The sequence below is a fragment of the Chanos chanos genome, chromosome 1 (assembly GCF_902362185.1).
Source record: "Chanos chanos chromosome 1, fChaCha1.1, whole genome shotgun sequence".
Lineage (NCBI taxonomy): Eukaryota > Metazoa > Chordata > Actinopteri > Gonorynchiformes > Chanidae > Chanos > Chanos chanos.
In genome coordinates, this window is record NC_044495.1 from 59,376,332 (window position 1) to 59,392,135 (window position 15,804).

At 42.1% G+C, this 15,804-nt stretch overlaps 1 protein-coding gene across 1 annotated transcript; it reads right to left on the reverse strand.

Moving 5' to 3' along the window:
• Window positions 1–784: 784 nt before the first annotated feature.
• On the reverse strand, window positions 785–6,912 carry LOC115805716 (putative aminopeptidase W07G4.4). The gene is made up of 16 exons (XM_030766390.1): window positions 6,840–6,912; window positions 5,442–5,505; window positions 5,023–5,113; window positions 4,639–4,787; window positions 4,366–4,474; window positions 4,122–4,243; window positions 3,896–3,998; window positions 3,622–3,697; window positions 3,402–3,487; window positions 3,207–3,311; window positions 2,743–2,818; window positions 2,450–2,568; window positions 1,830–1,913; window positions 1,564–1,621; window positions 1,214–1,395; window positions 785–919 (listed from the first exon to the last, which is right to left on the reverse strand). The coding sequence occupies exons 1-16, from the start codon at window positions 6,910–6,912 to the stop codon at window positions 785–787; spliced, it is 1,632 nt and encodes a 543-aa protein (XP_030622250.1).
• Window positions 6,913–15,804: the final 8,892 nt, after the last annotated feature.

Consider the following 15,804-nt stretch of genomic DNA (forward strand, 5'->3'; position numbering starts at 1 on the left):
CTGATGACGTTTCACAAGTCCACAAGAACGCAAGTACAGAGAAGAACGCATATTGAGAAACGGCTTCAGTCACAACAGCCGAAGTAGGCTTACTGTTTTTTTTTTTTTTTTAGAATAAATTCATCCTCGTCACTTGGGGAAAATATTCATTCTGAAAGCAATGTAATAATTGTTTTCATATTTGTAAAAGTAAAACATTTCCTTCACTTCCAGTTTCTGTTTGCATAAAAATATACCGATTTTGTGCCGTGACATCATCAGAACGGTCGTTAAAACAAACCAAGTCATGAATTACATCCATCATCTGGCAAACTATAATGAAAAATTATTCAAAACAGAAATTAACTTTTGAAAATCAAATTTTGTTTTGTTTTATTCCATGATCTCAGACATACACAGCTGCGTCACTCATCCAGAAAAATATCAAGTACAAAAAAAACTGATGGATTTACAAGATGTTTTTCTGCCACTTCCTTCTCACCATCACTCTTCACTCACTGTGAGGTTTTCTGTAACTGGGACACTGGGAGGATGGACAGCACTTGATATTAAAACTAGGATGGATGGAAGAGATGAAAGAGGCAGTGAGGGGTAGCCCCGTGGACTTAGCACATCAAAAGTGCACGGGTATGTTGTGTTGAATGGAGGGATAGGAGGATCAATAAACAAAGGGATGGATATGAATGAATAAATGGCTTGTATGTGCGGAGAAAACAACATTTATGGAAAAGTAAAGGAGGGGAGAAGGACAGGGCTGGACGTGGCGGCGAGTCTTCGACAGGTCTTAGATTTTCTGCAGGATGTAGTGGGTTGCCATGGCGACGACCGGGGCTCCGGTGGGGATGCCCGGGAAGGGGCCGCTGGAACCGGCGATGTCAATGTGGGAGTAAGGCAGCTGGCTGTCCGAGTCGATGCCATGCTGAGAGAGAGGAAGAGCGACGAGCGAAAAAACATCAAATCACGCTCACTCTCACACTGACATATACACCAAGGTCTGTACGTGTGTGTGTGAATTCAAGGGAGAGCTCTGTGTGTGTGTACAGGAAGCCCTGAAACTGTTGGATGTTACTGTGGGGTGTGTGCAAGTTCAGAGATAGTGGGTTGTCATGGTGAATTTTGCATGGTGCGTGTGTGTGTGTGTGTGTGTGTGTGTGTTTAAGCCATCGGGTGTGACTGTGGCAGGACTGGATTTTGTGTGTGTGTGTATTTTTACCTTGTCCAGGCCGGATCCCATGATAAGGAAGGCAGAAGGGGTCTGGTGACCGCGGGGAGTAGCGCTGGACGGCAGGTTGTTACACTGGAGGATCTCCTCATACTCAGATTTACCGCGGTGAAACTCGTAGTCGTCTCGACGGATAGTGGACACTTCAAACATGTCACCTAGCACGTCCCCAGCTGGTGTACACACACACACACACACACACACACACACACACATGCACAGATTACAAATAGCTCTAGGCCATTGTCCCAAAACAGTCCCTTAAACACATGCAGGGTAAGGTCCACTTTTCATTACTGCTCAGACAACTCTCAGACATCTGTGTCATGCCTTGGCCGTACCTTTCTGCAACTTTAAGGCATTTCCTTGACGGGAGGCTGGCCCATTATCCATGACGATCTGCAGAAAGAGAGAAAGACGGAAAAAACAGACTGAGAGAAGGAGAAAGGGAACTCTTAAAACATCTCTTTGTGCGAAGCAAACAAATGTTTGTTTGGTACTAGAGTCACAAGACAGACTGTCACTAATCATAACTTGTAGAATGTCTCCTCTTTATGACAAATACCAACTGAAAAGATTTTTATTAAAAAACAAAAACGTAACTCACGCTGTAGTTGGGACCCATGGCTCTGGTGGCATGTCCTGTCAGAGTAGCGATGGTGAACAGCTCAGGGGCCGTCTCCTGTGCGGCCTGGAAAGCAAAACACACGCTGTTCACGCTCTTTCAACGCGTTTTTGTCCTGTCCAGCGTTAACAAAGGCTTAACTCCCGAGTTATTCAAAGCATCAAGCCCCATGAGGAGTAAAGCGTTCTCTCCAGCACACGCAACCTCTGAGAACTGAGATGTGAGCGGTACAGCAGCCTTGCTCAGTTTGCTGCACGAAATTAAGATGAAAATCCAGTTCGTCCAGGAAGAAGGATTCCACCAGTTCTGTTTTTAGGTACTCTTTGGGCTTTTGACTCTGTTAGCCGGCTTATGGGGAAACCCAGGTATAATATATCTCCCACAACAGCATAAGATTCTAGACCCATAACAATTAGGTTACAAATGATTTTTTAAATTTTTTTTAAGACTCTGGTTTTAAACCAGTCACTCTCTGGGATACTAGCCTGTAGATTAACAGCTACTCTTCTTATTGGATAGGTGTGTGTATACTGATTTCTTGTCTTGCACACAAATGCTTGAAACATTTGTCTGTGTGTGTGCGTGTGTGTGTGTGAGTTCACCTTCTCTTTCATCTCACAGAGCAGGTCCAACATAACCATGCGACCCTCAGCGTCTGTGTTCCCCACACGAATCCTCCGCCCGGCGCGGGACACCACCAGCTCATCCGCCACGTAGCAGTCTGGAGGAGAGAGAGAGAGAGGGAAAAAAATGTGTTACCTCTTCTCTCTCTCACACACACATACATATACAAACAAGAAAACACCTGCTGCACTTTACAACGAGCATATAATCCCAATCTGATCCAAGGCAAAAAAACAGCCGGGTGTAACTGGGAGCAGCCAGTCGGGCTAACCTGAGCCAACACTGTTCCGAACCATCCCCATAGCACCTATGACTTTAAGGTGCTTGGGCTTGAGTTTGTCCAAGATCTAAAACGAACAAAAGAGACAACACACATGATTCAAACGATTACACAAAGACTGACAAACCATCTCCAAACACATCTGAAGCAAACAATTAAAAAAAAAAAAAAGCTCACTTCTACATAACTTCTAAATGCTGTCTAAATAAGTGTTAGACCCAGGGGTCTGAGAGCTGGTGTCTTGGATAAGGATTATGTCTAGCGCCAGACTAAACTGAATTCCCAATGGATATTACACGTTAACAACAACTAAACTGAATTCCCAATGGGAATTACAAGTTAAAAAAAAATGCAACTTAAAGACTCCGACCAGCCTTGATAGCTGTTTGAAACGTGACCTGAATGCCCAAGCGCGGTGGCAGTTGTTTGTTTGAGGCTTTTATGTGAACGTTTACCTGAAAGAAACCAGCCACTGCTGCAGCTCCACACTTATCCCTGTGCATTCCTGCCATCACCCCACCAGCCTTGATGTCAGCTCCACCTGTGTCGTAGGTGATGCCCTGCAAGATCAGACGATGTCGTGTGCTGTTGGTTTTTATTTTGGGGCTGAAACATTCATTTTACTTCTTCTCTCTCTGATTTTTACTCACTTTGCCCACTAACATGAGTGTGCGCTGAATAGGCCCCTCGCCACAGTACTGCAGTTTGATTACTCGTCCCTGGTGACGAGGTACCGCTGTGAGAGAGAAACACACACACACACATGCACACACACGCACACACACACACACACAAACAAATATCAGAGAGTGTGTGTCACACATAAACTCCCTGTGAAGACTCTGTCTCTCTGTGTTGTCTTCCTCTTACCGTTGGCACAGCGGTTAACAGCAGCCAGGCAGGGATACTCCTTCTCCAGTACAGTCAAATCACTCACAACCGTCACCTAAGTGTGTGTGTGTGCGTGTGAGAGAGAAACATTTCATTCACTTCAATTTTTTTTTTAAACCTGCATATGCTCTATTATGTCCTACTGCTGCTCATACAAACGTTATCTTCCAAACATATGAAAAATGACTGTGTGTGCTATACTATCTGTGTGTCTGTTAAAGTGAAGTCATGTGTCATGAGTGCTGAAACTCACCTCCACTTCCTTGCTGTCCTTAAAGAGAGCCTGAACATACTCAGCCACACGGGGCGCGGCCATTCTCTCAGGATCCGACCCCCCGATGTCACGGCAAACACACCTACAGTCACAGAGAGAGAGAGAGAGAGAATCAGAGAACGGAAGCCAGAGATATAGATATGAACTAAACAACACTTACAATGACACACACACATTGCTTTGTACACTAAAACCTTAGCCTCACCTGCCGCTCTCCAGGGCAGAGGCCAGTTCTTTGATCTCTTTACCCTGGCTCTCATCCTTAGCCCACACGCCCAGTACAGCCACTTTATGAGTGAAGGGTTTCACCTCCCTGATCTCCAGGGGCTGAGACAGTGAGGAGGGGAAAGAGACAGAATTTGATGGAGAGTCAGTGTGAAGCAAAGGAGAACGCGCTTTTACTTATTCCAATAAAACTCAATCATATTGATGATTTCAAATGCCCTCACTGTGTAGAGTGCGTGCATAGCTCCCAGCACAGCCACTAGAGTGCAATTCTCATAGCTGCTGTGAGCAGGACAAACCAGAAGAGGGCGCTGCATGCCAGCTTTCAAAGCCCTGAGGAAACGAAACAAGATTGCTTGCCACAAAAAAACGTGATTCAGCAAAACAGCTTAATTTCAGGAGACAAAGAAAATCACTAGCAACACACACACACACACATATCTATATATATATTTAGTTATTTGTTCATTTATATATATTTTTTAAGATGACACAACCTCTTGACACCGTTGACGGCAGCGTCGCTAAATCGCCTGACATCATCGTAGTCTCTGTTCACTGGGCCCGTGGGGGCAAACACCACCCTGTTACCAGGAACATCAGAAACCTTGACAACCACAACTTCCTCTCCCAATCCACTGTCCACCTGACAGACAGTGAAACAGATAGACAGACCGTGAGAGAGAAAGGAACAGAGAAGTTAAAAAAAAACCAAAACAAAACAAACCAAAACATTTATTCGGCAAAATTCCACCATAAACCCAAACTCAAACAATTACTCTTTATATGTATGTATATTGAAAGCAGTTCAGTCACAGCTGTCCATGTGTGTTTTTGTGTGTGTGTGCGTGTGTGTGTGTGTGTGCATGTGTTGAACTCACGGAGCTGTAGTCTTTAAGAGGTCCTTTAAGACACTCCAGCTCAGAGGGGAGTTTGTCACAGCTCTTAGCGACCAGGATTATACCATCATAACTGTGACAGACAGACAGGAAAATAAAACCGTGTCTCCAGTCATTTTACCACCCTGCTCAGCATACAAACCTTAAACTGACATGTGTGTTTAGCTGTTAGTTTAAAAACAAGACAATAAGAAGTATGGAAATAATAAGTATGTGTATAAGTACGTTTATGATTATGGAAATAGTTTGGGGTTAGTATGAAGGACAGAAGCCCACAGCCACCTTTACTCCTCTGTGGAGAGCACAGAGCAGAGTCTGGGTGTGGCTGCATTAAGAGACATGCAGTAATACACTGGATAGCTTATCTGTAGTGCTGTCGATAATATCTGATATATACTTACTCCTCACTCTTACAGTCCGTGGTCCACTCTATGGGTGGGATGCTAGAGCAACACAAAGATGTATCTTAATGAACATTCGTAAGGAGGCAGATATTATATGCATATTAAAAGGACTTCATTTAACCCTGAGGCAGTGAAACGAGATATAGTACAAAACGTACAAACTCTGCTGCAATGACCGTTTGAATATGGTTGGAGTTCCTATCCATACATAGTTTTTTGTGTCAAATATATGGCGCTTTAAACACTAAATCAGTAGCATTAAAAGAAAATGTCTTATGCTTCATATCCAGAACTTAATAGATTTAGGTTAGCACTACCGTCAAGACAAGTAATCGTTTTTTTCTTCGACCAAATGCCCCATTGTGATTTACCGCTATTTCGCAACTACAGCTCATCGTGTAGAAGAGAGAAGTCGGGAGAGAAATTATGCTGAGCAAAGCAAAAATAAGGTGCTATGATATAACAGTACAGACTTCATCACAAAAGAGGACACACGCACACACCTCAATATTATGTCATCTGCATATATAAATGGAACAATTATATGTCACCATATAAAAAAATGGAACAGTTACCAAAACTCATTAGTTTCAAACCTTGAGTGATTTTATTAAAGTTCCACTGACTACGAGTCATCAAAATGAGACAAGTTAAATTAGTCAAATTTGTCTGACATCTCACATGTCATAAGCACTATCTCCAATCAAAAAAGCAAAACTGAAATTCAATGAAAGGGGTAATGTGTTGGAGATGATTTGAGTGTTTAATTGCATATAAAGCGGGGAAGTGAGATCCGATCTCAAGTGGTCACTCCAGACACGGATTCTAAAGCCAGGTGTAAACGGACGTACTTAGAGCTGTCCACTTGTGATCAGATCACCGAAATCGGATCTTAATGCAAGATGTAAAGAGACAATTGGGAAAAAAGCAGTAGGTGCAGTCAATCTGAACATAATTGTCTGAGAGAGAGAAGTCGCCTATCTCGTCATTCATTAGTTGACGTTTATCTTTGTAAACTGGATAGCACTGCAAGAGATGCGTAAGTAAATACTGCACAGGAAACAACCTGCAATGGCTAAGGCTATACAAACGATATTTCTCAAATGTAGTCGGTCTGTGGTAAGGTCGTGCATTTGCACAGCAAAACGTTGATCCTCTAGCAGCTTACCTGAAAGACATCGCGCCTACTTCAATCCTGAGAGAGTGAGAGGACAATTGGATCAACTGAACTTTTTCAGCAACTCAGTCACGTGGGCACCTCCAGCGAGTCCGTCCAGATGGAAGTGTAGTCCTATACTTCTTTGTGCCTTATATAAAGGCTCGAATGGCCAAAGGGAGAGGCGGGACATTTCTCAGCAACAGGCTGACAAACAGAAGTAGGAGTTTCAAGCAGACTCGGATTGCGCATTCGGGAGAGGCCGGACTTTTCCCGGTTGGCCGCTGCCACTGGTGGGCCGGTGGCTGGCATTGTTGGGCTGCAAAAATACAAGAGATCTAATTAAGCCCAAATTAAACCTTTGTTATTGTTTTTTTTTTTTTTTTTTTTTAAGTTTTTATACTGCTACATATAGCCTACTACGTTTAACGCTAAATAATTTTTTTTAGAAAAAATAATTTTTATATAATCTTTTGGACCTCTGACGTCATCATTAGGTACCAGTGCACATTTTGGGATTGGAAAGCTATTCAGAACGCACATGGGCCAAGTATGGGCTGTGGCTATATTAGCTATATCAAAAAAAAAAAGAAAGAAAAAAAAGGAAAGGGGGGCTGAAAAAGTAAGACTAAAACGGAAAAAAAAACCTTGGAGATGGAATACACTAAATTGTTCTAAATTGACAGACATGCCTCACACAATAAATTACTCTGATCCATACATCGTAGAAGTACTACAACATCTTGTAATCAGGCAACAACAAGTATGTACAAGAATATCACAATGCATGCTGGGGAAAGACCCAGGGCGACATGGACAGCCGCCAAGGGTATTGGCACGCAATATATTATTATAATTTGGCTGTCGGTAATGATTTGGTTATTCGTCCATACATTATGCTGGAAACTTGGGCATGCTGCTACATGTGAATGGTGTGGTAATACCTCTCAATGCGCCGTGACCCGCTGGAACTCGTAATTTCCCGGTAAAATGAAGTTTCCCAATCCGACCCCGTTTAGGTGTTAATTAATTCCTTTTTGTTTTCTATTTGGGTCTACCCATATTAAATGGGTAACTATAAAGGGTCTCATTTAATTAATATTAACTCAATACCAAACATAGTTCTATTTAATTAATAAAATTGCTTGTAATCTGTTGCCTTAATTTTATTGAGTAGCTTTGGTGCATCTTTTCTTACAGTGCATAACCACATTCGCGAGTATCTCGCTTAAAGTAATTGCATGTATTATTGACAACAATTCGTGTCAAACTGAGCTTCTACCGTGAACTTCGGACTGTTCTGTTTGAACTCCCAGGGTAAGACTGGTCTCAATGGAGTGAATGAATTTAAGTTCCGGGTTTAGCATTGAAGTTCAAAGATTAACGAATTACACCACCCGATACAATTCCCCTCATGCGAGATGGGTGTCATCTCTTTTAGAACTTAGAACTGGAAAGAGCTAAAAAAAAAAATCACCTCTATACAGTCGTACCACTGAATCAATACCCTATATATAGACATCCTGTAATTGAAATATTTTGTTACAGTTGAAATAATGCTAAATTTCATAACGTGATGTCGTGTAAGCTATAGTTATTTCAATTACAACGTTGTGGAAAGTTGTAATAAAAATGTGTGTGCTGTTTTGGGGGTCTCTTTGATTTTTAATCTGTGTCCAATTCTCAGTCCAAAGGAGTTTTTCTTTGCCACTTTCGCCAAAGACCTACTCACTGGGATTATCACGTTCAGTAACCTGTAAAGCTGCTTTGTGATAATGTCCACTATAAAAAGCACTATACAAATAAAACTGAATTGAATTATTGAATCCGTGCCATCTTAGCGCAACAGTGTGTGTGTGTGTGTGCGTGTTTGCGAAAGAGAGAGAGGAGAAAGAAATAAGACATCATGTTTAGGTCATTTCATTTCAGAAAAGCAGAACTCCAAACAACTCTGAAGTTAATGTCAAAACTCTCTTTTTTTTTAGACATTTTATCTACTTTAAAAATGCTGCTTTCAAAGGAGAGTGAGAACAAACTGCATTCTGCGTAGCTGGGACAGACTTTACAAACTCCGTAGACAGCAGTACTTTAACAACCTCGTCTCCTCCCACACCGACTTCAGCCATTCAGCGGTCAGCGTCGCCGGTTCACTAATCATTGGTCTGATCACACATTAAGTGTATCACCTGTTTTCACTCCGTTTTCACTCGTTCACTCCCTTATTTATTCCCCCCTGTTTCACTCCCCTGTTTATTCCCCCCTGTCTACGCTTTCCCATGAGTATTCCGATTGCTATTTTGATTGTTACAAACTATTTTGTTGATTTCTAGTCTGTTTCCCGTCCTATTGGTATCCTGTTTGATTCCGTCTGTACGTCAAGTCTTGTTTGTAACCTGCCTGTTTGTTATTAAAACTCCTGTGACTCTGCACTTGTGAACTGAAAAAAATGGTACCAGCCTAAAAAAATCATTCTAATTTGTTACACCTAAATTTATTAGTTTTTCTTAAATTATATTCATGATTTTAATTTAATATCAATCAAACTATTTCTGTTCCCAAATTTACATTCACACAAGGTAAAAAGGTCGCTTACTATGAAGACAATACACTATTTTCCACTTTGTTACAACTTAATTTTTTCATTTTGGAAAAACGTAATATTTACTATTACATCTGAGTATAATTTTTTTTACTTTTGAATAAACGAATTAAAACACTCTAATTTTGTTACAGGCTATTTGATCAACTTTTCTCAAGTTAAATTTCTGATTCAGTAAAAACTACTAGGTCTAATTATGCCTTACTCAATATATTTTCTTTAGCCAAAATGTTAGTTAATGTAGGTCAACGTTTCTTTTTTTTTTTTTTTTTTTGCCTTTTTACAACTTAAATTTCACCATAAACAGAAGCTAAATCTGCTATAATATAAAAGTAGAACTTTCACTTTAGATAAACTTAAAAACATTTTGTTACAATGTTTAATTCAGTTTACATACTATAAATAAAGACAGGACTATTCTCTTCAAAAGAACTTAATGTTTATTGTGATGTCTTTTTAAAACATGCATCACCTTTTCTTTTATGTCCAAAATAAAAAAAAAAAATCAAATAAATAAATAAATAAATACATACTTAAACTGAAATGAATTTTGTAGACAGTAAAGCTAGCCAGTATGTGTTTTACATATCAAAACTTGTTGAGCCTTTGTACAACTCTCAAGCTCTGTCTCAGCTTCATCCTTCTGAAAACCTGATAAAAGACAAGACATTTATTACAAAGTTACTCAGATGAAACCAGTGTCTGATGTACCAATATAAAAAATTATTTTTCTCATAGCAAACATTTGACTTTATCGCAAGTAAAGCATTGGTACAAGTATTAATAATAGCTATCCTCCAAAAAGTTATAACATCTGCTGTGACAAAAATACTAAATAGTACAATACAGTAGTACACATTCTTGAATTAAGATTCACTGTAATGTTAAAAGATACAACTGCCTTGTGTTTTCATATTTTCATTCATTTCAAAATATGGCCACGATGCAATATTTGGATAGAATATCCATTTTATGCCCAGGCTTTCACTGCTCCATCTTCACTGCTGCTGCTGCTCATAGGTGACAAATATTTCACACTGTAATTAAAATATCTTACTATATTCCACATATAGCCATAGCTATATACAAACTATGAAATCTAAACCATCACAGAGGCCTTAGTCATTGTATTAGACATACTGAATTCTAAAAAACTGTGTTGATTAATGACCAGTGGGGGACGGAGAACTCCACAATAAGTATAGGCATAGGCAAATGTACATGAACGCACGACAAGCCTGAGCATTTTATAGGACTTGAGATCATGTATATGAGCTTTAAAATTTGAATATTCAATCTTTTATCTTGTCTAAAGCTTAAGTGATTAGTGCAAAACTACTTACTGGATACTCATTGATAAGTTTATCCACGTCTTCCCCAGGGTACACAACAAGACACTTCAGCAGACACTCCCTTTTCTGATTCACCTCAAGGCAAGGGCGCAAACACACACATAATGCAAACACTACACAGCACACAAATGGGCACTTGGAATTACAGTAATTGTGATTTAGCTACAAATGCTTTGAGCAAACCAGTTCAAGGGCCAGTCAAACTCAGTAGATAAACGTGGTACATCTTCCAACCTGTAATCTAACTCTATTGCTTCTATTTACAATGTTACTGTTTATGTGATACAAGGCAAGGACATATCCTCTAGCATCTGTGGATGGCCTGTTAGCAAAAGCAGGTAAAGAGCAGACCATATCGATGATGCTCTTTCCTTTCCTCTGTAATGACAAAAGGAACGAAGCAGTCCATACCACAATATGTGTATGGTGGGGAGGGCTCTACGCGTTCTGCAGGTCTTCTGAGTCCATAACAAGTCACACAGTGGTGGATGTATGGAGCAACTGCTCGGCTTATTCCAGGAATCCAATAGCCGTTGGATCTGATTTCATTTGTGGTGAAGCCTTTTCCCTGGTGCTTTGTTTTTTCGTGTTGGTGAGCTATTATCAACTTTGTCACATGATGCTTTTTGGGGATGACAAACAGGCACTTGAATGAGTCAGCGAGGGATGAGGGGCAGAGTCTTCCTCCCACCTTGAGGATACCGTCTGTGTCTAGAAAAACATCAAGGTGGTGCAGTTTGTTGCAGTGTGTTAGTTGACTTCCTTTGTTTACCTTCCTTTGTTTGTCTTTGCAGATCTTGGATTATGACACGTTCAGCGCTTTCCTGTTCACTCACTGTAGAAAGAGCATGTGATTTGATTTTCTTGGCCCGTCGCAGAAGGCGGGCCACGGCCTTGATGGCTCGGGACCACGATGAGAGCTTGGACAGACGGTCGGCAAGACTCATTGGTTCTGTGGTCTTTGTTTGCAGCGTTAGTGCCCTTTTGATTTCTGGATTTCCTATGGAGGAACGTAGGACCTGTGAACCAATTAGACGTAAGCAGCTCATTTACAGTTCTTCCCTGGGATGCACCATCCACTGAATTCTCATCTGTTGGGACATAAAGCCATTGCTGGGGTCTTGTGCTATGGCAGATTTTCTGAACCCGGTTGGCGACAAAGGTGTGAAAGCGCCGTGCATCATTATTTATGTAGCCTAAGACTACCTTTGAGTCTGTCCAGAAGTACTCTTTCCCATCAGCATAGCCAAGCTCCTCTCTGAGCATAGTGCTGATGGTGACTGAAACCACTGCTGCAGTTAATTCAAGTCTTGGTATTGTAGTCAACTTTGTGGGAGAAACATTGGCTTTTCCTATCACAAGAGAACAGCGAATCTCTCCTTTTTGGTTCTTGACTCTCAGATAAGAGCACTGGCCGTATCCACTGGTGCTAGCACCCGAAAAGTGATGCAACTCTGTTTCTACGACCTCTCCAAAATTGGCAGGTATGTAACATCGAGCAGTGTTTATCTTCTCTAGGTTGGCAAAGTTGTGTCGCCAGCTCTCCCACCATGGCTTCAGCATCTCCGACAGGAGGTCATCCCAGCCAATACCTTGACGGCACATTTCCTGTAGGATTCTCTTCCCAGTGAAGACATATGGGGCGAGGAAACCGAGAGGGTCATATATGGAGGTGACAGTAGACAACATGCCTCTACGTGTCACTGGTTGGTCTTTCAGGGTGTCGTTAAACCTGAAGCTACCTCCCTCTATGCTCCAGTGAATCCCTAACGTGCGCTCCAGTGGTATGTTGTTGAAGGTCAAATCCTTTGTCTTGGAATCTATTGTACACTCTGAGGGTATGCTCTGTAGGACAGCATGGTTGTTTGACACAAATTTGTGAAGACGGACACCACCTTTGGCACATATCTCTCTTGCCTCGTGTGCCAACTGAATGGTCTTTTCTATAGTGTCTGTACTTGTGACTCCATCATCCACATAAATGTCTCTTTGCGACAAACTGGGCTCCTACTGGATGTGTGTAACTGTTTTCCTTGGCTAGGTATTTCAGATTGTAGTTTGCACAACCAGGGGATGACACTGCTCTGAAAAGATGTACCTTCATTTGGTTTCCTGAGGCTGTGTGTTCGTATCACTGTCTTTCCACCACAGGAAGTGCAGATAGTCACGGTCATCCTCCTGGACAGTGAACTGGTGAAACATTTTCTCTATGTCACACATGAGAGCAATGGGATGCTGTCTGAACTGTAGGAGGACGCCCGTTAGGTTGTTCATCATGTCTGGCCCTGGAAGAAGGTGTTCGTTGAGTCAAATACAACACGCAGTTTCTCAGGCTTTTTAGGATGGTAGATGCCATGGTTGGGAATGTACCATCGTTCACCGTGAGTTCCGTCTTTGTATACTTCTTCAGCATCACCTCTCTCAATGACTTCTTTCATGTATGCTGTGTAGTCCTTCTTATATTTCTCATCCCTACAGGACTTCCGTCATCAATGACTGAGCCTGATTTCAGTGAGCTTCTTATTATCAGGTGTGGCATTATCAAGTGTGGCAGTTGCTTAAAGGGCAGAGGCATCTCATAATGTCCCTGATCATTTTTCCTTATGAGCTCTTTAAGTTTGCTCAGGAAAACGAGATCCTCTTGTGAGACAGTCTTGCCATTTCTTTCGGTGTCCTTAAAGTCTGACTCCAAGGCGTTTATCACATCCATTGGTGTTACTGAAGGGAGTTCCTTTACAGTGACTCTGTGACACAGGCTGGACTTTGTTTCACCAAGGCACTGTGTTGAGCAGCCAACAATGCTCCACCCCAAATCTGTAAGGATGTCATAAGGCTCGTTGTCTTTCCCTGCTAATACCCGTCTGGGTGTTAATGCTCTGGGACAGTTGTACCCAATTAGGAGTCCTACATCACAGCTAAGAGGAGGTGGCATCTTATCATTGATTGCTGTTAAGTGAAACCATTGTTTTGCTGTTTCTTGAGTGGGTATATGATCATGGTTCGCAGGAAACCTTTTGATTTTCTTCGCAGTCACTTTCTTCGCAGCTCATTGGATGTCAAATGGCTAACCGTAGCGTTGGTTGAGCTCATTCCATGCATCTCTGTATGCCTCATCATCGTTTTGATAAAAGGTGCCTTCAAGGCATTTGTGAACAGGGCCACTGATGTATTTCATTAGGTGTTACGTGCGACGCATTTGTGTGTGTTTGCATCTTGTTGCGTCCTGTGTCTTGTTTTTCTCTCTCTCTCTCTCTCCTCTTCCCTGTCACCTGACGCAGGGATCCAGCGGTGGCGCGAAACAGCTGCCACTCCCCACCTGGCCTGGTGTTGCGTCCCACCTCCGTGTTCCCAGCCAGCCAACCAAAGACGGAGTGCCCCTCGTCGGATGGCCAACCGGAGATGGGGCGCAGAAATTTAAAGATGCCGTTTTTTTTTAACTGTTGGTAGATTCGGTCTCGTTTGCGTTTGCTCTTGTGCTCTCTTGTGTTATAATTACTCGCTGTGTATCGTGTTCGACTTTTGTTATTGTTTGATTACGGATTTGGATTACGGATTGGCTTTGGTTGTTTTCGATTGGCGTGGGGAGAAGAACAGGTAAGAGGGGGATCCCCACGCTAGGAGTTAACTGTGTATAGGGGTTAGGTTAGAGGCGGGTGCCACCATTGTATGTTTTGCTTTGATAGTCAGTGGGTGTAGTTAGGTTTATTTTGGCTCTGCCACCTTTTTGTTTTTCGTAGTTTGTTTTCCCGTAGGCATTTAGGGTGGTTTCTGTTCTATTGCTTTCATTCCTTTGGCACCGACTATAGTTCTCTCCCCTCTCTGTGTTCGTGTAAATATTCCTGTGTGTATATATATATTCTTGTAAATATTCCTTTGTCACTTTGTAAATATCTTTAATACATCGCACTTTTTTGTTGTACATTGCTCCCGTGTCCGTGTGTTTTTCCCCCTCGCACCGTCCCAATCTGACACTGGTGGTGGGTTTCTTTATGCTACGTCCCTGCAACATACCCCTAGTGAAAAGGAGGGTGACTGAGAGTGCAGTGTGAGGTGTGCTGCTCCCTGTGTCACTACGCCTTTGTGCTGTTTCAGGGACCTTGCTGTCACCGTGGGGTGTCGGTCAGAACACAATCCAAGCATCCAATTTGGGGTTTTTGATATTTATTAAAACGCACAGCACGACATGAGCACACTTGAATTTACAAAAAGGGGGTTTGGTTGATATGGTCAGGTTTGGGTGTAGGTATAGGTGAGTATGTATTTGTACGTGTGTGGTTTCTGGAAATAAACATATAAAACATAATGGATAAGTAATTAAAGATGGATGTAAACATAAACATAAATACATATACATACACATGAACAATACTATTTACAGGGAATATTTGATTGCATGACTGGATAAACTGTAATAACTTGTTGCCGGTCCGCGTTCATGAGCCCACTAGTAGCGCTAGTGTGCGGTAACCACATTGGACTCTTAACTGTAGCATGCTACATAGCTAATGTCAGCATGCTAAGTGGCTATGCTAAGAAAATAATTCACAGGGCGCCGCCATATTGGGGCGCTACACTGCGCATACGTGCCAATGGGACTCTGATCGTGGACCGGCACTATGGCAACAGAGGAGGGGTTACACTAAGGTCATGCACGTCACTGTACAGGTACACATTCATTGTATCGATACGGCTATGTGGCTATAACGTACAGGCAAGGACTAGCATACATATAAATACGTATCTTAGTGACGGCAGACGGCAGGGAAATTACAGCGATCATACATGCAACCGTTACTAATGAAAATACTAATAAAGACATGCATACATATATAACAATTATATACAGTTAATTACAAATCTTCCCCTTATTACGAAAGATGCACCCTTAGCCCAACAATGTTTTGCACTTACAGTCGTCACTGACGCACACCGCATTAACTTAAACTGTCCAGGTTCTGACTTCTTCTCGCCGGAGTGGGGGTTGATCTGACGATCGGGGGGATGCGAATCTTATATATGCTGACCTGTATCTTTAACCCTATTGGTCGTCAGGTCAGAGGGCAGCCTGGATGGACAGGTCAGCTGGCTAATCCTGACCTGGACGAGAAGTTTATGGGTGCGGTCTTTGGTGTACGTGCAACTTGTTGACTTTGGGGTGCATCGGGGGGAGGGGGAGCTCTGCCAGCCTGCTGGAAAAATACAGATCTTGCACGGTGCATTGGTTATCCAACATGTTGAAACTGGTAGTGTGAA